Source organism: Verticillium dahliae, genomic scaffold (assembly GCF_000150675.1).
Source record: "Verticillium dahliae VdLs.17 supercont1.1 genomic scaffold, whole genome shotgun sequence".
NCBI classification, from domain to species: Eukaryota; Fungi; Ascomycota; class Sordariomycetes; order Glomerellales; family Plectosphaerellaceae; genus Verticillium; species Verticillium dahliae.
Window position 1 is genome coordinate 571,866 of NW_009276921.1, and position 20,811 is coordinate 592,676.

The 20,811-nt window shown below is 58.6% G+C and overlaps 6 protein-coding genes across 6 annotated transcripts; 4 read left to right on the forward strand and 2 right to left on the reverse strand.

Moving 5' to 3' along the window:
- Positions 1-444: 444 nt before the first annotated feature.
- On the forward strand, positions 445-891 carry VDAG_00158 (uncharacterized protein; the record flags this gene model as incomplete). The annotated part of the gene is made up of 1 exon (XM_009651535.1): positions 445-891. One exon carries the CDS (start codon positions 445-447, stop codon positions 889-891), a length of 447 nt encoding a protein of 148 aa, XP_009649830.1.
- A 1,067-nt stretch (positions 892-1,958) lies between these two features.
- Positions 1,959-3,383, forward strand: VDAG_00159 (uncharacterized protein; the record flags this gene model as incomplete). Its single annotated transcript, XM_009651536.1, has 1 exon — positions 1,959-3,383. The coding sequence occupies one exon, from the start codon at positions 1,959-1,961 to the stop codon at positions 3,048-3,050; it is 1,092 nt and encodes a 363-aa protein (XP_009649831.1). The 3' UTR covers positions 3,051-3,383.
- Positions 3,384-4,761: 1,378 nt separating this feature from the next.
- On the forward strand, positions 4,762-5,605 carry VDAG_00160 (autophagy protein; the record flags this gene model as incomplete). The annotated part of the gene is made up of 2 exons (XM_009651537.1): positions 4,762-5,076; positions 5,174-5,605. The coding sequence occupies 2 exons, from the start codon at positions 4,762-4,764 to the stop codon at positions 5,603-5,605; spliced, it is 747 nt and encodes a 248-aa protein (XP_009649832.1).
- An 879-nt stretch (positions 5,606-6,484) lies between these two features.
- On the reverse strand, positions 6,485-9,824 carry VDAG_00161 (uncharacterized protein; the record flags this gene model as incomplete). Its single annotated transcript, XM_009651538.1, has 4 exons — positions 6,485-6,611; positions 6,740-7,102; positions 7,177-7,818; positions 7,879-9,824. 4 exons carry the CDS (start codon positions 9,822-9,824, stop codon positions 6,485-6,487), a joined length of 3,078 nt encoding a protein of 1,025 aa, XP_009649833.1.
- Positions 9,825-16,652: 6,828 nt separating this feature from the next.
- VDAG_00162 (uncharacterized protein) lies at positions 16,653-17,433 on the reverse strand (the record flags this gene model as incomplete). The annotated part of the gene is made up of 2 exons (XM_009651539.1): positions 16,653-17,233; positions 17,292-17,433. The coding sequence occupies 2 exons, from the start codon at positions 17,431-17,433 to the stop codon at positions 16,653-16,655; spliced, it is 723 nt and encodes a 240-aa protein (XP_009649834.1).
- Positions 17,434-18,034: 601 nt separating this feature from the next.
- On the forward strand, positions 18,035-19,540 carry VDAG_00163 (DNA excision repair protein ERCC-8; the record flags this gene model as incomplete). Its single annotated transcript, XM_009651540.1, has 2 exons — positions 18,035-18,249; positions 18,316-19,540. 2 exons carry the CDS (start codon positions 18,035-18,037, stop codon positions 19,538-19,540), a joined length of 1,440 nt encoding a protein of 479 aa, XP_009649835.1.
- Positions 19,541-20,811: the final 1,271 nt, after the last annotated feature.

The following is a 20,811-nucleotide window of genomic DNA, read 5'->3' on the forward strand; positions in this document are numbered from 1 at the left end:
AAGAAAAACAAGCTAGAGCAACGTAATAGAGTAAAACTCAGGCTCTCTCTAACTTTTCTACAAACCGCTTGGATGGGCAGGTTCGGCGGGGTTTGGCGCCAGCATCTGTCGGGCAGTCACGCGAAGGGGTGGGAAATTGATGTGGTTGCTATGGATTTCCCATGTTTGCGAAGCATGGGAGAGCTTGCTTAGCTCTTGCCTCTTGCCTGCGTCTTGCTTTCCTCTTGCCTGGTTCGTGCTTGCCCGCCCTCGCCCCTCTTTCCTGCTCCAGTCCCCAGATCGATCTCGATGTCGTAATGAGTGCGTGGCAGTCCATGACGGCATGCTGTGGGGTAGGTGACGCCACAGCAGCTGGGTCGCACCAGCCACATGCTAGCACACGCCAGCGTTCGTTCCGTCTGGCAAAGGCAAGAGGCAAGTGGCAAGAGGCAAGAGGCAAGAGGCATGCGGTCGAGTAGCGGGGTCAGTGGAGCCCGCGGATCTCCCACCGGCGGCTCTTGCGTCATTGAGACAGACCCCACCCTTGACCTCACCTCATCTCTTTCGCGCCTTGTGCAGCTTGAGCTCGACCTCTGCCTCCAGCCTGGCGTCTACCTTGGAGCCTGGCTTGCCTGGCCTCTCGTACCAAGTACCAAGACGTCTTGGCTTTCCGTCTACGACACGTACCGAAATGACACAGAAGATGGATCCCCGAGCCTCGTGTGCGGGGAACAGAACTGGTCCGTCGACGCGCGGCTGGCGTGTACAGGCCCCTCTTTGATTCTGGCTCTGGCTCTGGCTCTGGCTCTGGCTCTGGCTCTGGCTCTGGCTCTGGCTCTGGCTCTGGCTCTGGCCATGCTGTCTCATCCGATTCTGCCCTCATCTCCAAGAAAGGAAGGCCTCTCCACTTAGGCCCGTGTCCCAAACAAGCTCATCTGTGGCTCCAGACCAGACTCGCTCGTCGTCGCACCAGGAGGGTCACCAGCCACATCGCCACTCATCTCATCGCTCCGCTTATGATCTGTCCTTTCTTCAAGCTTTGGAACGCTGCTTGTCAAGCTCCCGAAACGGTTCCCACTTATGACGACGTTCAAGCGCCCCCTTGCGCAATGAGGAACCCTCACCAGCCGTCACGCTGCCCCTCCCCAGAGAACCGTAAACGGGAATCGGGCGTGATGGTCTCCACCTCTTCCGGGCAGCCCAGCCCAGAACTGACCACAACGCCAAGAGCCTGACAGATTCGACAGGGGTCTAATCTGCTTCGGACCAGAAGCACCGGTGTCGACAGGGTACCAAAGCTTGTAACCTACCTAAGGTACCATACGCTCGTGAGCTCTGCAGCCAGCCTGGACAAGCATGACAGGAGGCCCCCCCCCCCCCATCCCCCCTCTCCTTGCCCGACCAAGACCGATGACGCCAGAGGGATAGTGGGAGTGCCGCATCATGGTGGACCAGGCGAGCGGCATGTGGTGACATGAGACGAGAGTAGACCAGACCGGACCGGACCAGACCAAAGCTGAACAGCAGACAGCGGACGAGGGACAAACCGGCTGGATCTGTGTGTATCGACCGAAGCAGGACAGGCTTGCCAGGCAATGGATCCAGCAACCCCCATGCATGTGCCTTTGGCCCAAATCAAGGCACGCCGTGACTTTGCTGTCGCGACCCGTCAGCAAGGCCAGCGACCCCGTCCATCACGATTGCCCCCTACCTAGGTACTCATCACATCTCTACCTCTTGTCACACAAACACACTCTCTCTCCAAACCCGCTTCAGCCACCCCACCTCCCGAGCCTTCGTAACTATATAACATCCAGTACCCCTCTCTCCTCGTCATCGACTGTTCCCTCTTCTCCTCATCATAAGATATCAAAACCAATCAAGCCTACCAAAGCAACTTCTCTTTTCTACTACTCTCTCAAGATACCCCAATACCCCTTACCCACAACCATCCTCAACTAGAACCAAAACCATCCATCATGTCTGGCCTCATCAACAAGATCAAGGACGCTGTCCACTCCGACAAGCACGACAAGCACGACTCCACTCACACCGGTTCCGATGCGTACACCACTGGTACCCACGGCACCACCGGCAACCCCGGCATCCACCACAACACCGATACCACCGGCACCCACAGCACCGGCACCCACGGCACCTCGACCTACGGCAACACCTCCACCAATGCCGGCCCCCATGACAGCAACCTCGCCAACAAGGCCGACCCCCGCGTCGACTCTGACCGCGACCACCGTGGCACCGCTGGCGGTGTGACCGGCTCCACCGGCACCTACGGCAGCTCCACTACCCACGGTACCACCGGTACCCACGGTACCACCGGTACCCACGGCAGCACTGGTCTCGGCTCGTCTGGCTACGACAACACCTCCACCAACGCTGGCCCTCACGACAGCAACATTGCCAACAAGCTCGACCCCCGTGTCGACTCTGACCGTGACAACCGTGGCACCGCTGGCGGTGTGACCGGTTCCACCGGCACCTACGGCAGCTCTACCACCCACGGTACCACCGGTACCCACGGCAGCACTGGTCTTGGCTCCTCCGGCTACGGTAACACTTCGACCAACGCTGGACCCCACGACAGCAACCTCGCCAACAAGGCTGACCCCCGCGTCGACTCTGACCGCGACCACCGCGGTACTACCGGTACCGGCTACGGCAGCAGCACTACCGGCACCTACGGCAGCTCCACCACCGGCGCTAGCACTGGCACCTACGGCAGCTCTACCACCGGTTTTTGCGGTATCGGCTCTTGGTGCCACCGGTGTAGGCGCTGGCGCTACCGGCCTTGGCTCCTCCGGCTACGGCAACACTTCGACCAACAACTGTCCCCCACGACAGCAACCTCGCCAACAAGGCCGACCCCCGCGTCGACTCTGACCGTGACCACCGCGGCACTACCGGTACCTACGGCAGCAGCACCACTGGCACCGGCTACGGCAGCAGCACCACCGGCACTGGCTACGACAACACCACCTCCGGCCTCGGCAGCTCTGTCAACCCCGGCCCCGCTCCCAACACGGCTGGACCCCACAGCAAGGACTTCCTGAACAAGGCCGACCCCCGTGTCGACTCTGACCGTGACGGTTCCAAGACGGTCGGCCAGGACAAGACCTACGCCTCGTAAGATTGTCCCTCACTTTGACGCGCCCACCCAGGCCGCGGTCACCACACCGGCTGCTGCGCTGCCTTTTCTTGCTATGGACTTCGAAAACTGACCTGGCATTCTTTTCCTTTTCTCTGTAAAGAGACAACACGACGTCCTACGCACAGCGGGATCCCACCGATGCTGCCCAGGTTCCTCCCTCGGTTCTGCAGCAGACCATTGGTGCTCCTCAGATTGCCCACGACGACCATGGCCACGACCGGGCCCGCAGGAACAGCAGGGCTACCGCGCAGGAGGTCCACCGCGGACTGTAAACGGGTGGTCACGAGAAGTGAACCCGCGAGCGATCTGATTTGGCTGAATGACGAATATTAATGTTTACTTGCGATGGGGGCTTTTTTCTAATCCATTAGCTGCTATGAATGTACCAATAGCTATCACCTGATGAGTTCACGAGTTAATCCTGACAATTGTCCACCGCGGGAAGCATGTAGATGGCCAATTTGATTGATCTTCACGTGCTACGCAACAAAGTTCTTGCACTCCAGGACAATGCGATGATGACACGACTATATTGTGACCATGTCGTCATAACCACGCCATCCATCACCAAACGCTGCATCAATCCGTGCATCCTGCCTCAAGGCGTTATTGGGGGGGGAAGGTTCTTGTCAGCACACGCCCGACAGATGTGGAGCTAGTCCGACGCACATGGTAAACATGCGCGCCCGCAACAGGGACAAGAAGGATTGAAAAGAGACAAGAAGGATTAAAAAGATACATTGCGATACCTCGACACCGACACCAAAATTGGTGACCAGAATTCTGCCGCGACGCTTGGCCATGCATCGTGCCCTGGAAGAGGGTGTTTCAGCTGCGCACGACATTCGTCAGGAGACAAGAGTTTTCCTTCTCCTTCCTGTCACTTTTCAGATGCGCTGGGGGGGGTGACATGGGGGCGCAAACGAGGTTGTGATGCGCGTTTGCGCTGTCGCTCTCTCTCTCTCTCTCCTTCTCTCTGTTCGTGTCTGCGCACTTTGCGGGTGGGAAGAAGAAAGGAAAGTGGAGATACGGCTGCGTTGGGGTATTAGTGATCATGGGGTGTTGGTTGGCGGGGTGTGATGAGGGCGTGTCGGTCCCAGGATTGGCCGTGTCATGTCCGAAGGTTTTGGGCTGAAATGTGACATGGGATTCAAAAGCCCGATGGCTTGTCGTTGTTGATCTGGTGAAGATCGGTGCGCCACGATGAGCCATATGGTGAGCCTGGCACGAGGTTCCCGTTCATTTGACTGTACTGTTTACAAGCATTGTACCAAAACGCAGTTCATAGTCGCTTAACAGGATGTCAAGTCACCACACCTCACCTGACGAGCAGGGGCATGGCAGCCTGCCCGGTGTCATATCACAACCTCGACTCAGTGACTGGCCAGTCGTAGGATAGCAAACACATTGCATTGTGCGTCCAACAAGGAATGGGAAGCATGCTTCTCTGAAAACCCAAACCGCATCTCACTCCAACGGTTCTTGACATGATAAAGAATCAGCCTGGCAGGACGGGCGTATAACGCGCTTCTGAACGAAACAACCACGATATCTCACCTTGCCCATCACCACGACACTCATCTTGCCCGTCAACACGACACAGACACACCACGATGGCCTCGCTAGCAGAGACGTTATGGTCCCAAACCATTCCCCTCCACATCACCCACCCCTCGCAGCCCAACAACCCCTTCGTCACGAACCTGCCCCGCTTCAGCTATCTCGCCCTCCTGCTGCCCCGCCTCTCCGCCTTCTTCCACGACGCCGACACGCCCATCTCGAGCTTCCACCACGAAGACGTGCTGCTGCGGAACCTGCCCCTCGGCCTCCTCGTAGACCTCTACGCGCCGCCGCTCCCCTGGCGTCTCACCGTCGGCGACGGGCCGAGCTGGGACATGGCCGACACGTTCCTCAACGGCGTCAAGGAGGTACGTTCCTCACCCTCAACATCGCAACCGGGCCCAAGGCCCCAGGCAGCCACCACCAGACTAACGTGACCGCTCCCTCCGCCCCCCCCCTCCCCAGGCCGATTTCACCCGCTACGGCACCGCCAAGCGGATCATGTCCCTCTCCAAAGCAGACACCTCGACCCTCTGGCACGCCGTCCAGGACAACGACCACGCCGCCTTCGCCCGCGTGAGCGCGCACCTCCTCGACGCCCCGACGCCGCTGAAGCACATTCCCCTGCGCCTCTACATCCCCTCGGCCGCCGGCACCTTCCGCGTCCTGCAGGCCCCCGTGCCCCCGCGCCACCCCGCGACGCCGCGCCAGCCCCAGCGCCTCGGCCACGTCCTGCGCGCCCTGCTGCCCGCCCTCTTCCCCAGCAGCCGCGACCCCGTCCTCGCGGCCGTCGTCCTGCACGGCGCCCCCGTGCCCTTCTCCGCCCCCGTCGAGGACCTCATGCGCGAGGCCGCCTATCCCGACGGCTGGCTGTGCCTGATCGTCGTGCCGCTTTGAGGCCGTCGAGCCCCCCCCTCCCCGCCCCGCCCGTGGGGCGAGGATTTCTACCAGCACGGCGCAGCGAAAGTGGCATAAACAGGCGAGCAGACACCTGACTGGTAAACGAGCACGCAGCGAGACGAGACGGGCCAACGAGTGCACCAAACGAGACAACCCCGAGATGAACAACGTGTCTTCAAGTCGTGTTCCTGCCCCAGTCTCTAGCTAGCATCGAGAACTATATGGTCATCGCAGTGTAGACCATCACTCAAAGCAAGCTTCCTATATGTACCGCTCGCTCTCGCAGCCAGGCCACCCCAAACGCTTTCCTCATTCAACACAATACCTTACATCACCCATTTCCTGTCCTCCTCCAAGCTATCCTATGTGCTTTCCTCCAGTATCCAGCCGCCGTTCGCCAATGGTGTTTGTTGTGGTATCTCCTCCAAGTCCCTCCTTAAAACGAACGGGAAAACCCAAAGCTCTTGTCGGTCATTGGCCGTCGCCTCATCCACCCCGCCTCCATGCTAAGGGCCGAGGCCGGGCACAAGAATGGCATACCCCATCCACGGCCACAAAAAGAAAACAAAACCACTAAACAAGAGATAGGAAAAAGAAAAGAAATCCAAAAAAAATCTGCGGGCGAACCGATACCGTTCGAGATGAATCATGGCCAACCTGGTCAGTGCCTCGTGTATGCTATGTGATGGTACAGAAAATGGATAACAGTCGCTGTGCGTATATGTCGGTAGCGGTTCATGTTCTTAGGAGACACGAACCGAAACCGAGAGCGAACGGGGTTTTGTGAGGACGGCCTTCACCAAAGCCGCCGGTGCAGTCCCAAATGTCAAACTGACTGACCCAATATTGTTCGAGTCTGCCACCCATGTGCGACGTCTAATAACGCCGACTACTCCCCAGTCTTGATGCCGAGACGGACCGTCGCGGCCCATGTCGCTGATGACTGTGACAATGTCCCCGTTCCAACGAGCTGGGTCGTTCGTTCGATACGGGAAATGCAAATCTGAAAAAAGCAAAGGAAAAAAAAACAGAACAAGGTTTCCTCTCTGTAGACGCCGTACGTAACGCATATCGTGGTGCTGGTGTTCCGAAGTGAAGAAGCCGAACGCGGTTTCTGCGTCATCCACTCACATCCGCATCGGGTGCTGGGGCGGATGCTGGAAGGGCATCTGCTGAGGCTGGACCGACAGCTGCTCGTTCATGCCTTGAGGTGAGAGGCGCTGGTGCATCGGTTGGACGGGTGAGTGATGCACCGAGCGTGGGTGCCCACTAGCCGCGCTGGAAAAGCTGCGAGACACGTCGCCGTGGAAAATGCGGTCGCGAACACCCTCGAGCAGGCCGATGGCAATGGACAGCGAGCTGGACGGCTGCACACCAAGGCTGATCCAGGCGATTGTTTTGTCAAAGAGCATTCGCAGTTCCTGGCTGTCAACAAACTGATGAAGATATGGATCTTCGTGACAGGCCGCAAGGACGTGCAGGTTGCCCCATTGGCTAGACGAACGACAGCGGTCAGTCTTCAGGTCGATCAAGTTGGCACAAAGAAAACTCAGGGATCATCAACTTACGCCATGGCGGTTCCAAAAAAGTTGGTCAGGATCAGTCGGCCCTCGCCGAGGCCGTGGAATGCCATGGTGCTCTGGACGAGCGCGCGGATACCCTCGCGGGCGTACTTGATGACCTCGGGGTTGATATCTGCGTGGGAGGTTGTGCCGGCGGCAATGTGCGGTGTCTGGACATTCTTGTTGAACTTCGTCTCGGCAAACATGGCAGTAGCAGACACGTCGTTTTCCTTCAGTCGAAAGGTGTAATCGAGCATCATCTTGACGAAGGGTCGTAGGGTGATGACCTGGAAACCCCAGTACTTGGCGCGCAGGCGTGCCGCCAGCATGTCGGTGGCAGGCGGGTCGTCCGGCGAGAACCTGAACATGGAGGGGATCCATGAGAGCTGTGCCGTCGGGTCCATTCGGATCGTCTCGCGCACCTCAGACACCGTCTGCACCCCCTCTTGATCGTCGGGCCCCGAACTGGGGGTTTCGTCGTAAAAGTTGGCGCTCACCAGGTTGAGCTGTTTTCTCAGATAGACTTGGGCGCCATAGCTAGCAGAGACCCTCGGGCCACTTTCGAAGAGGGCGAGGTTCGGGTAAGGAAGGCCATCTTCGTAGGACAAGATGCCAGACCGAGGCAGGGCCAGTTCTACAACAATGTCGCTACCCAAATCATGTCAGTAAGCAGAACTCGAGCAACGACAACTTCTCCGCCTCGCTTACCTCTCTAGCTGTAGGCACGTCCAGAAGGCCGTGAGAAGAAGGTGGTCGAGTATCTTGGTCGGGGGCGACGTCATGTCTTGGAGTCGTGCCAGATGCTTGCGCATCAAGATCTGCACCGTCCAGGCGGCATCCACAATGTACTTAAGGCTCGGCACGACATACCCTAGCTGCCCGTAATACAAGCCCACAAAGATGTTGGCCTGGACCTGTCGCAAGAGCGATGAGCCGTTCTGGTTGCCGAGAATGTCGGTTGCCAGACCCAGGTACTCTAACCCAGGGATCGCGTCGTAGTTCCGCTTCATCGACATTGCGTGTTTCTGTTGTCCCGCCGCAGACGTGCCCTGCATTGAAGTCCGCCGACTTGTCGAGCTGTTGCTGTGCTCCCTCGGTGAATGCAGACTGGAGGCCTGTGACTGGGGGTAGGATGGCGGGGATGCGTTCGCTGGCGAAGCCGGGTGACCGTTCTTGACATTGGGCGAGTTGTGTGACCGGTCGTACGACGGCGCGACCTCTGGGATCTTGCCTTTGTGCAGCGACAGTTTCCCTAGGGCGAGCGCGGCGAAAACCAAGGCATTGTCTACAGTTCGGTAGGGTTTCCCTGGCTTCGCCCCCGGCGATGTGGCCTTGTCGTACGAGTCGCTGCCGCCAGTCGGCGACCGCTTGCGCTTGATTCCGACTGCCTCATTGGGCGCGAGTTGCGAGGCCTGCTCCTCGGCGAACTTGGCCACACCAGACAGCTTCTGGCCGCGGCTCTTCTTCACGGCCGTCTGATCCAGTAGGTTCTTCACCCATACGTTGAGGTGCCGTGGCGGGAAAATGGGATGAAGGCTGAGAATATTGTCCTGGAAGCTCTGAATGTATTGATTCACCTTGGCTTCGCTAAAGTCGGGCATGCCATGCGGCGTCAGGTTCGAGCTTGTATAGTCGACGCCGGGACTGAGGCTACCAAGTTGACCCCAATCGGCTTGCCCGGCAGGAGACGAACCTGGCTCTGAGACGCTCTCCATGTCCACGTCGAGGACGCCATACTCGGAATGCTGTCCCTGCCTTCGGCCGTAGCCCTCGCCCCGGCCGTACAGTCGGAGAGGGCCCCTGTTCTCCTCGGTCGTGAGGGGGAAGTCCTCTGCGAACTTGACGCCACCTTTGTGGAGGAGATCGTGCGTCAGGGCCTTGATGGCGGGCCACTTGAGAAGTTGTCCTGCCGACACTGTGTGGTTGACTGGAATCGACGGTTGCCCCGGAGGCCGGGCGCGACCGGGCGGCTCTTCAGTTAGGTCATCGTCCCTTTCATCTTCGATGATTGTGTCCGGCAGATGGGCTTCATCAGCGGAATCCACATCGCGCGTATGCGGTAGGTCGTCGCTCGCTTCGACGGGGGTATAGACACCCTGAGGCGTGCCGTACACAGTCGGCGGACCGTGCGAGTTATTTTGCATCTCCGCTGTATCATAGATTCCGTCGGCGACAGGATGGGGCGAGACTCCCTGTTCGATACCTTCCATATCGTGCTCCAACTTGATCCGGCTCCGGGCCGGACCGGCCCCTCTCTCGAGCCTGCCTATCCTCTTCTCAACGCTGTCGAAGCGTGCGGACAACATGCTCTTCAGGTCGGCAATGCCCTCGAGAATGTCCGTCTGGGTCTTGTCGGTGGGCTTGGGGATGGGGTCACGATATTTGCATTCGACATTCTTCTCTCGGCATGTCTTGCACGGGCGTGTCTCGTCGCACTTGGCCTTGAGCTGACGGCAGTTGTCGCAGGCCTGTGATGCCCGAGTGGCCTTTCGTTTCTGGGTCGCCGCGTACGAGGCATGGTTGGCATATACGTTTTCTGGGGGCGGGGCGTGATAGGCAGTCTGCTCGTACGGTGACTGCTGCGGGATGGGTTGCTGGGGTGGTGGGTAGCTGGTGCGGTACGCGACTGGAGTCGGGGGCGCGTCGTAGCCCATGGGTCGTCGTGAGTCGTCCTGGTACTGCGGCGGCGGCGGCGGCGGGTGAGAATGGTGAGGAGGCCCTGGCGTGGAGTGGTTCGAGATGGGCAGCGGATGGGACGAGGAATGGGGAGGCGGCGCAATTGGGTGGCCGGGGGGATGTCCGTCTGGAGCACCAGTAGAGTGAGGACGGCGTGGCGCAACAGCCGACTCGTCGTACATCTCCCTTTTTATACCGGGATCGCGAGGCGGGAAGGCGTAGTTGTTGCTGTTGGGCGCGCGCGCAGGAGAATGGGGCGGGCGAAAGTGATCCTGGATAGGATTGTACGGGTCCTGCTCATGGTGTCGACGGTCGTTGGCGTACGGCGGAGGGGGCGGCGGAGGCTGCGACTGCTGCTGTTGTTGCTGCTGCTGCTGCTGCTGTTGCTGTTGCTGCTGCGATGTCTGCTGCGGCGGCGGCAGGGAGCGTGTGTGAGGTTCGGCGGCGCGCGGCGGATACTGTTGATGCGGGTGGGAGTACGGCCCAGGCCCGCCGGGCTGAGGCTGCTGTGAGGGCGTGGGCTGTGGAAGACTGGAGGTCCAAGGATGGTTATTGCCCGTATCAAGACGAGGGCGCTTGTGGTCAGGCGGCCCCGGATCCATGCTGGGTATTATATGTACATCAATACAAAGCGAAAAGCTTTCCTCGCTGGGCTTGGGGGGGGCAGAGGGGGGGGGGAAGGGGGAGAGAGGACGTCAGGCGTCAGGAGCAGGCGGCGGCGGCGGAGGGCGGCGAGAGCGGAGGCGGAAAGAAGGTCAGACCTGGATTCGAGACGCCGTGCCCATGGAAAAAAGCTTTGGGCAGGTGAGAAGAGAGATCTGGGAGGTAGTCTGAGGCAGCAATTGGACCAGAAAACCAGAGAACCACAGGGTGTTGCTTCGATGGCTGCTGGGGCGGGAGAAATTATGACAGGCCAGACGTCTAATTGGCCCCCCGGCGAAGGCAAGGTACGGTGCCTAGCGAGCGGTACGGGCCACTGGTGCAGGTACAGGTACAGTCGCTGGTACCAGGTGCTCGTACAGGTACGTCTGGCGTCCGTCAGGTGGGAAAGGAGGGACCTGAGTCGGTAGGTGTCAAGTCAGGACGACTGGTAGCGGAATGAGAGTCAGGGTCCGGGCGATATTTCCGGGATGGCGGTTCTTTGAAACTGGCACTGGCGTTGTTTTTTTTTTCTTTCGTCCGGGGAGAGGGGGGGGGGGGGGGGGGTGGAAAGGCGCAAGAGGGTGAGGAAGGATTTCCGCGCCGTGTTTGCCCTGTCGCGGCGTTGGCTTTTCGTTGCGCTACGCCGTGCTGGGTGCTGGGTGCTGGGTGCTGGGCGCTGGGCGCTGGGTGCGTAGTGAGTGCTTGGTGCTCGGTGCCGGGCACGACGCAAGGTACCTGGGAGGGTGCTGGATGCTGGGTGTTGGGTGCTGGTGCTGGGCACTGGGCGCTGCCCTGACGGCGTATTCAGTTGGCCGACAGGTGCCCAAAGGTGCGAGAAAATCCGGGGTGGGAAGGGGTTAGGATGGGAAGGGATCAGCGGTTGGGCAGAGATGGATGGGGCCGTGTCGCTGGTTCGGCGATGCACACGCTCGTCGCTGTCAGGCCTGACCTGGAACGAAAGAGGGGATCGGGGAGCGAAGGGAGGGATGGATGGATGGATGAACGGATGGATTGATGGCTGGTCGGGGGCGGAGGTGGGAATTGGCGTGTCTGTGGGTGCATGTGTGTGCGTGCGCGCAATGTCGATGTGCGGTGTGAGGTGGCGAGTCGACGAGCGGTTTTTTTTTTTCCCTTTCTCCTTTCTTTCCCCTTTCTTCCCTTACCCTTTTCGTTCTGCTTCTGCCTTGGTTGATGAAGGTTGGAAGAAGAAGTGTGTCGGGGACGGAGCGAGGTCTGGGACAAGGTCAAGGTCAAGGTCAAGGTCAAGGTCAAGCGGCGGTGGACGATGATGTCGAATCCCAGGCAGGTCCTGGTTTCCTGGGTCCCTGCTCCTGGGGTCTGGTTCAGCCCCAGTCCCTCCAGCAGAAATAGGCAATGGCGGTCAGCCAGCAGCGGTCACTTGGTCACTTGGTCACTGCTGCAGGTAGCGCCGGGTACCTCCTGCCCCCGCCTCGACTTTCCGTCATTCGTCCTGCAGTCCGTCCCTACGTTCCTGCCACGCACGCTGCTTGCTCCTGTTTCTTAGAAACCTACCTACCTAGGTGCCTACAGTAGGCACCTCCACAGGGCCGTTCCGATCTGCAATGTCGCTCGCTCGTCCGTCTCGTACCATGTACACCTTGCCTTGCCTTACCTCTCCTGAGCACTGATGTACTATGTACATGGTATACTGCAGATGCGGCAAGCTCAACTTGGGAGGCGGGGGAAACAAAAGGAAAACCAAAACCTAAAGATTGAACGTGGAAAAACCAACGCTCGGATACCGTACTATAGGTAGGTAGGTAGGCACAAGTACTGAGATTACCGCAAGGAAGCGAGCGCTGTTTGGGACACCGCGGCAGGTGCGGAGGCAGGCAAGGTACCATGTACCTTGGTTCGCGAGCCCAGGTCATGTGTGGGCGATGTACATGTAGCAGTACGTCGGTAGATGCAGCCTGAGACGAGGCTGACATGACGCTACATGTACAGCAAGGCGAACACATCTCTTTCAAGCTCGCAATTGGGTGTATCATCCCTCTCTGCCTTGCCCTACACAAGGTACGCAAGACCAATTGATCCTGGCACATCAAACTGGCCTTGTCTAGCAAACAAACTCGGCCGTGCCAGAGCGCGCCTTCAGTCATTACACTCCAGCGACCTCTGCCGCCTCTGCGTTTTCCAACTCCCGACGAGGGGGAGGCGACAGCCTCTTGCGTGCATGACTAGGGAGGTGCCGCGCTGCGCGCGCACACGCCAGAACGGCCGCGTCTGGAGGCTGGGTCGCCGGGCACCAGGAGACCGGTACTTGGGAGACCAGATGCTGTGAGCAGCACGACAGCTGCCCCAACCTGGCTCTGGCTGCCAGGCAACCGAAAGGTCGGGCAGCCGACGTGCTGTAGGTACCTTAGGGAGGTACTTGCGGACAGTTCCTCCGCCCAGAGGATACTTTTGTACGTAAACACATGGATGGTGACCACCCTCGGTAAACGGTCAGCCGATGGTGGGTGGGAACTGGGAAGGGGCTTGAGGTCGACCACCAAAGGCTGCCCACCCCTCGAGCTTGAAGCCCAAGGGCTAGGCGAGGGGGCCCTTTCCCTTCCTTCGGGTCGCAGCTTGGTGGGCGATGGTGATCCTGTCCCCTGGTGCTATCTGCTTTTCATTTGTCGAACCCCCTCTTTCTGCCCTCCTCCGCCATGACAACCCTTGCGACCTTTGCTCGCCCGCCATCCTCCCCCCCGTTTGGAGCTTCTCAGCAAGCCAGCATGCGTGCTTGGGTTGCCCAAAACTCCCGAGACTACTTTTGGTCGCTGTGGAGTTCGAACATGGTCCACCAAGCTATCCTCATCTCGTTAAAAAAACGACGTCCTCGACGGGGCGATGGCGGCGAAAACCACGACGCGACCAGGAATTGCGCAGCTGAGTCTCCTTGTGATGTGTGCGGGCACGAAGACCAGCTACTTGCTAGGTAAGCATCCTGGTAGGCCGTCGGCCCCCCGCCACTGTTGGCTGGATGGAAGAAGCCCGTCAGGACCAGGCAGTGCTTCTGGCCTCAACGACCCCAAACCTTCTTTGGCCACACCATGCTCTGAACGGGTTAAAGCCCGCCGAGCGCCCGCTCGCCGCCCGCCGCCAGCCAGGCCACGCGCAAGTCATGCTGACCGACTACTGTAGTTTACCAGAACAGGACCGTACCGAACCTTGTGGCTGTCAGGGGTGTGTCTGTCTCTGCAAGGTTGGCCTTGCCCGGGCCCGCCCTGCTCATCGCCATGCGAACCTACAAGTACATGTACAATCCTCACCAATGCGTCTTTCATCTGCATGTAACCTTTCAAAGGCCGTCGCTGGGACTCGTGCAAGGAATCGCTGCAAGTAGCGGAACAGCGGTCGGCGTCATGCAGGCAGCGTGTCGTTGGTACATGTGAGTGTTTTCGCATGACAATCGAGTCTCGCACCGACGGGTCGGCCATCGGCTGGCCACTGCTCGGACTTGCCGGGGGGTATCGGAGTGCTGATCGAGCTAGCTCATAGTGAGAAAAAGCAAATTGAAGAATCTCGCGAATGAACGCCCAGACGTACCCACCATACACGACCGGCTTCTATGGCAAATGAGAGCAGCCTCTATTAATAATCAAACCACGATACCTTGAGCTCTTGCCTGGAGAACAGGAATACCGAGGCTGGCCACCCCTGTTACATGTAGACCTTGGACCTTAAAGCGTGTCTGAATGATTGATTCTTCGCGTACCGCTATGCCAATGTCGACTACCACTGAGCAACTGTAAGTGTAGACCTCGTGACGAAGCGGGGTTGGACCCCGGTCGACCTTGTCTGTGTCTGCTGCCCTGTGCTTCGCGCTCCTGCTCCGGCGCCCAAAGATGCCGCGGATATATCGGCGTACTGCTGTCCATCGACATGCAGAGTGTCGCCTGTCGTCGGCTGTGAGGAGACCGCTAGGTGCTGATCGCGCCCACCGCTTCCAGAGTTAGATAAATAGCGCGTTGAATCAGGGCCGTCTGGAGTGTTCGCTGTCACCGCTCTTCTGTCACACAGAGGTAGCTACTTTGCCGTCATGTGCTGCGGGTAAGCTGAATTTTGCGAGTCAGTGTGGTGGTGTTGCCCTCCAGACGATTGTAGAGTGCACCACTCATGCGCGCTGGGTAGGTCTGCGAAACATGTTCATTCCTGCTCGTTTGCCTTATCCCTTCGCCACTGCGGGGGCGAAGCAGGTGGCGGGCGTTGGTCGGTTTCTAGAAGATCATGCATCTCCACTGTCCATGGCCAGCTGAGCCTGATGGCGATGTGCCTGGTTGCTCGCAAGGGAGCCGAGAGGTTCGCCAGTTTCTGGAAATGATCCCTGAGCAACAGATGCCCAATCAAGACTCCGCGTCAGATCCGGTGCCATGGCAAGAGAATCTCAGGGGTGGATTGTGTGTATCGACTGACTCTCAGGGTCCGGATGTCTCCTTTGTGGCTTTTCGCATTTACCAAGCGGAGGGAGATTTGGCTGCAGGGCATGTCGCTGATCTACCAGCCATCAGCTGTGCCTGATTGAGCATATTTGATCGTTGCTGGCGGAGGCGTCACCGGCAGTGTCGGAGACGAGAACTCAGCCAGATGTGTAATTACCAGCTTTGCAGAGGCTTCCATGGCTGTGTGGCGCATCGCAGGCCCTGCTTGGATAGGCTGGGTAAACCTTCACCTGCCGTGCTGATACTCCCTCAAATGTGTTGACGTCGTATCTGGACCTGTTTCGGCCAGGGCCACACTGTGGCCGTAGAACTTGAGACCTCCTCAAGCCCTGGACATATCGGGCCGTCACCGACCAACAGCGACCGAGACGTGAAACTTGGGACTGTCCCTGCATAATCTGATGCTGCCCAACGATAGTCATGATCGTTTTTTTTTTGTTTTTTGTTTTTTTGAGTCTCCGCGGAGCCGCATTGACAGTGCACCATCGGCCTGATACCACGTGGTGCGGCAAGCGTATATCGTTAAAACGGGTAAATAGCCCCAAGTCACATCGAAAACAAGGACAAAACTTTACGAGGTCATGATAATGACCTTTATTACATTGGTGTAATTGAGGCAAGAGTGCTCCCGTAGTCGACAAGTCTGAGTCATTGCCACGAGACAATTCCTGCTTTTGAAGAGGTCGCCATATGAGGATTGAGTAAGACCCTTTTTTGGCGTTGAACCGGTCGGTCATATGACGGATGGCACGGCCGCGCAGACAGAGCACCCATACGACGGGACGTCTGACATTCTAGCCTTGCAGGGCAGGTACCATATACAAAATCCACCACCGTAGCAACGGAGCAGGCGGTACTTGTAAGCAATCCGAGTATGAAGGCGAATTCGAGTCAGCGAGTTCGCAGCGTTGTGATAAGTACGTCCTTTGTGGCCTGGCTCAAAGATGATTTGCCCACCGGGCGTTCCGAATGATGTACAACATGATGCGACAGCGTGATACGAGATGGGCCACCTGCCGGGCGGAAATTTGTCGCGTGCGCCCCAAAGGAACCCCACGACTAGGGTGGAATTAGCGATCGCGAGCGCCGCCACATTACGGGTTGGTGTTGATCTCGGAGCCCAACGTTGAAATTGGTATTCTACGGGGGGGTTCTCGGACGCTGTCAGAGCGACACTGGTATGACTCAAGGGTCCTCCTGGGAGCACTAGATGACCGATGGGAGTTCTTGCCCGTGGCCTCTCACCTGAACATGTAGACGGCTTCTCAAGTCGGTGTCCGTTTGCTCACACGTCGGGGACCGATCTACGCATGCAGGGTTGTCTGATTTAATGGGGGTGGTACGGGTCAAGGGTCTGGTCCGCGCGATGCAACCCTGGCGAAGTTGGCTGGTGATCGGGGCTGCGTCCGTGTCCGATATTCAACATTGCAACCGCCCCAGACGGTGCCGGCATCTGGCCAGGAGAAAGACGAGAGCGCTTCGATATGCCGATGCTCATCAGTAATAAGCGCGGCATTTCTATTTGCATCCCAGCTCAAGGGCTTCCGTACCTGCTGGTTTGGGTGAAAATTATGCACCTGTTGGCCAGAGCAAACGTGCGGGCTGCGTGATGGGGTAGGACCTCGACCCGTTGCGACGCCAACTTGGACGGATCCGAAGTGATATCTGACCAGTCGCAAACCATGATGGAGAAAGGTCCTGCGATCACGGACATTGTCAATCGTCGTTGAAATCGGTCATTTTGCGTCTTTTCCGTTGTCTGGAAGATCCCATGGTCTGAAAGCTCACGGTACTCTGTACCAAGTGGTCAAGCTGGACTTGACCGGGGCGCTCTGCTCGGGGCTCAGCTTGGAGTTCCAGGCCCTCAGTCAGTACCAAGTCGCCTTGCTTTCCGACCAGCGCACGCCCGGCCTCCTCTAACAGAATGCCAAAAGCAAGCAGCGCTGTCTCGTCCATGCTTGTCTCATCAATAGGACGGTTGCCGACAGGCTGTGCAGAGGCTACAGTGCGACAGTGGGCGGAGTAGTAGTGGGCAGAGTATGTGTGAATAGCCTTGACCAGATCACTGTCAGGAAGGGCGCTTGCCGTGCCGTCTGGGAGACGACGCTCGTGCGCCATGTATACGTCGTGCTCTGCATAACGCTCCGGAGCCAAGCCGCGTCGGAAGAGAGCTTCTTCCGGAGCAAGAATGGAAGAATGGACGGTGGCCTTTCTCAGGCGTGGTGCTCGATCAACTCCAGGACGAGGGTGATCCTGAATCGCCGTTCGGGAGGATTTCGTTGTGGTGGTGAGTCGACCTGTGCGAGCAAGTAAGCTACTCAGGGCGCAGCATGGATTGAGTAAGTGGTGACAAACCTGCCACGGCGTCATACACGTTTGCCTGCCGCCAGGCCCTGTAATCTCGAGGCGTGGGATCCGAAGTCTCCGCGTCGTCCGCGTCGGCCTCGATAAGGTCCAAGGCTCCCGCGACAGGAGATTGACGGCGGGACTCGGACATGATGGAAGCCGTTCAGTACAGTGCAAAATCGCGATGGTCCGTGGCTGGGATTCGAACCGACAACAAATGAGGCATGAGGCAAGCAAGCGGCGGCGGGGTAAGTCGTGCAACAGTGGCCGTCTGTTCCCAATCTCTATCGTCGTGGATACCAGGCGAGCGAGGATGGTGCCTGGTTCGAAATGCAAAGTTGAAATGTTGAGAGGGCAAGAACAAGGTGCTAGATATCCACTTCAGGTACCGTACCAAGCGTGCCTGCCTATCTGGTTCAGAAAGTAAAAGCGCGGGCAGGTGTCGCCTAGAGCTTAGGCCAGGCGCGTCCGCCAGTCGCCTTCCTCTCCATCCCATCAAGCCGCCTCAAGACCCCTCGAGACCCACCTGAGGCCGAGTCCAGCGATCATGCCATTGCAATTGGCTGGGGAAACACACTCGCGCTTGGCTGTTCCGTTCGCCAACGTCTGCACAACTCATCCATCTCACGAACGTTCGACGTAGGTAGATATCTAGCTGGCAACAGCTTTTCCAGCATTGTAAATCCGGATAAAGAAACGAATACGCTCGTCGACACACCGAGGCCTCGTCTCGGGCGCAATCGATTTGATGAATGCAGGACCGCCTATATGCCCGTTCAACCGGTGACCTGACCCCTCAGGCCCTGGCTCGGAGCACCACGACAGAGCTTCTGCGCAGCTTCACTCACGCGCCACAACATCGCTTCGATGGCGAGACAGACGAGCAGGGTATTTCACGGACTGCCAGCATATGGGCGCATCGCGCCGGTGTCAATGCGCTAGCACTGGACAAGTTCGACGGCCGTCAGTAAGCTGTCACAGAGGCGCACGCAACAGCATTCGTTCGGTGTTCTTGGCGCTGACGATCACATAGCTTGCTTTCAGGAGGTGCCGACGGTGCTTTAAGACTCTGGGATCTCGACCACTGCGGCAACCCCCATGAGCGCCATACATTTCGGCCCATTGCCGACGTGCCCCGATCCGCCCGTGACAGCACCGATGGTCACAAGCACGGCATCACCCATCTCGGCTTCTACCCCTTTGACTCCGACGCCTTCCTATCCAGCTCCTTTGATCGAACGCTGAAGCTCTGGTCCACCAAGCAGATGCGCACGTCGGCCAGCTTTGATCTCGAGACGGTCATACATAGCCACGCTACGAGTCCACTCCCAGGCCACTTGCTTGTTGCCTGCGCCACCCAGCACTCCGCCGTTCGTCTTGTTGACCTCAAATCGGGCTCTGCTGTTCAATCCCTCGCTGCTCAGGGAGGGGCTGTCCTGTCCGTAGCCTGGAGCCCCAGGCACGAGCACGTGCTCGCCAGTGGCCATGCTGATGGCCGGGTCCGCGTCTGGGACGTCAGACGGGCCAGCGGTGTGATTGGCATGCTGGATCACGAAGACAGCCTTGGCATTGTCCACCGGTTCGACCACGCCATGGCATCAGGCATGTCGTGGGACGACGGACCTCATTCCCGGGCCGCTGCGCGAGCCCACGATGATTCCGTCAATGGCCTCTGCTGGACCGATGACGGCAAGTACCTTGTATCAGCAGGCCTGGACCGCCGAATACGTGTATGGGACGCTGCGACGGGTGCCAACACATTGGCAAGCTTTGGGTCCATCGTCCAAAACAGCAGTGCTGGCACAGCCAGTCTGTTCGCATCCCCGTCAGGCCTGACAGCTGGCCACAGGGATCTCCTTTTCTGGCCCAACGAACAAGAGATTCTTGTCCTTGACCTGCACGAGGGCACGCTGTTGACACGGCTGCGTGTGCCGGGTCCACCAAACGTGGCAAGTGGCCAGGCAGCCGGAGGCTTGAACATCAAGAACCGAACCATGAGCATGGTCTGGCGAGGTGCTGGTGGACAGGGACTTCAGAACGGTACCATCATGGGTAGTGGAAGCTCCTTTGGTGCGATTCTGACAGCTCATCTGGACGGGCAGATCCGTGTCTGGATGCCGCAGCTTCCAGGGCCAGAGGATGACGACCCCCAGGAGGCAGCCCCGGACGACGATGACGAAGATGCCAAGCAGCGCAAGCGCAAAGCTGTTGACGACGCGTTCAAGAGCCTCATGGGGAGACAAGTAACCTTTACTTGACGATCGCTCACTTGTCCTAGTCATGCCATTGCGGTTGGCGTCCAGGTGTGTGGTGAAACAGTAGAATATCTCAACCCGCCTCCCCATTGGAGGAATCGACCCTTCGCAATGTGAGCAATCTTGCGAGATTTACGGGTCAACACACCAGAGTGCTCTTGGTTGAGCACGCTGCAAGGGCCTGGATATCTGCCAGCCTAGACCATGGGATGGTTGGCAGACTGAGCAATCTCCATCCAGACGTCGCATTGGATGCTTGAAAATGGCAATGCCAACAGTTCCCTGCAGGATGGGGGATCTTCGTAAGGGATGTACAGCAGCGATAGATGAATGCCAGATCATGTCTGCCAGTCGAAAGATACTCGGAGTAACAAATGCCGAGTGACTAGGGGCACACAGTTACGCGTAAACACAGCTAGCAATCCTCCAGACGACGATCCAAATGCCTCACAAGGATTATCACGGCTGTGATAGTCAGCTCGAATGGCTGCCCACCGCATCAGACGTTAGCCTCAGAAAGCGTCGAGATAGAAAGACGTTACCGGTCCTGTTACTTGCATCTGGCAAGCCGCTGGCGGCCCCGCTTACTGCGTATTCTCCTGATTACCAAGCCCGCGCCCACTGCCCACCGCGAGGCAATGATGATGGATATTTAAAGAATCCTTGCCCAGCCATCCCAGCTCACAAGTTTGCTCCCACCTCCCCCGCCCTTCTCCTCCTCTCTCCTCCTTTCTGCGGCCACAAAACGAAACATCAGACCACCAACTGTCATTCTGCGGCGAGCCACCAGACAGAAGTGCAGAACGTCATGACCTCCTTAGGGACCATCTTCTGGGGTCTCATCGACCCCTGGCTCTTCATGTCTTGTTCCCTATACTATCTGCCCCCGACGATTCTTGCTCTCCTCCGCGCCCGTGATGTCTCCACCCTCTTCAGCTGGCCTCGCCTGCAGGCAGCGTGGTTCGGTCGGTTTTGGGCATGGGCAGGGCCCGGCGTGCGCGAGGGGGGCCAGGTGCGCGTGGGGTCCCTCCTCGAAGGACGCGTCCGCGGCGGGCAGATCGTCGACGGCGACTCGGACGAGGACAGGGCCGCCGCCGCGGCCCTCCGCGTGCGCGGCGTCGTCATCGAGGTTGGGCGCCGGCTCGGGCATGTGGGTGAACATGTTCGCCAAGGTCGGGAGGCGTCCAGAGGGTCTTTGGCGTCGAGCCGAACGCCGCATCGCAGCCCGCGCTGGAGCGACGCGGTCAAGGAAGGCTGGGCTCGACGGCGTCTAC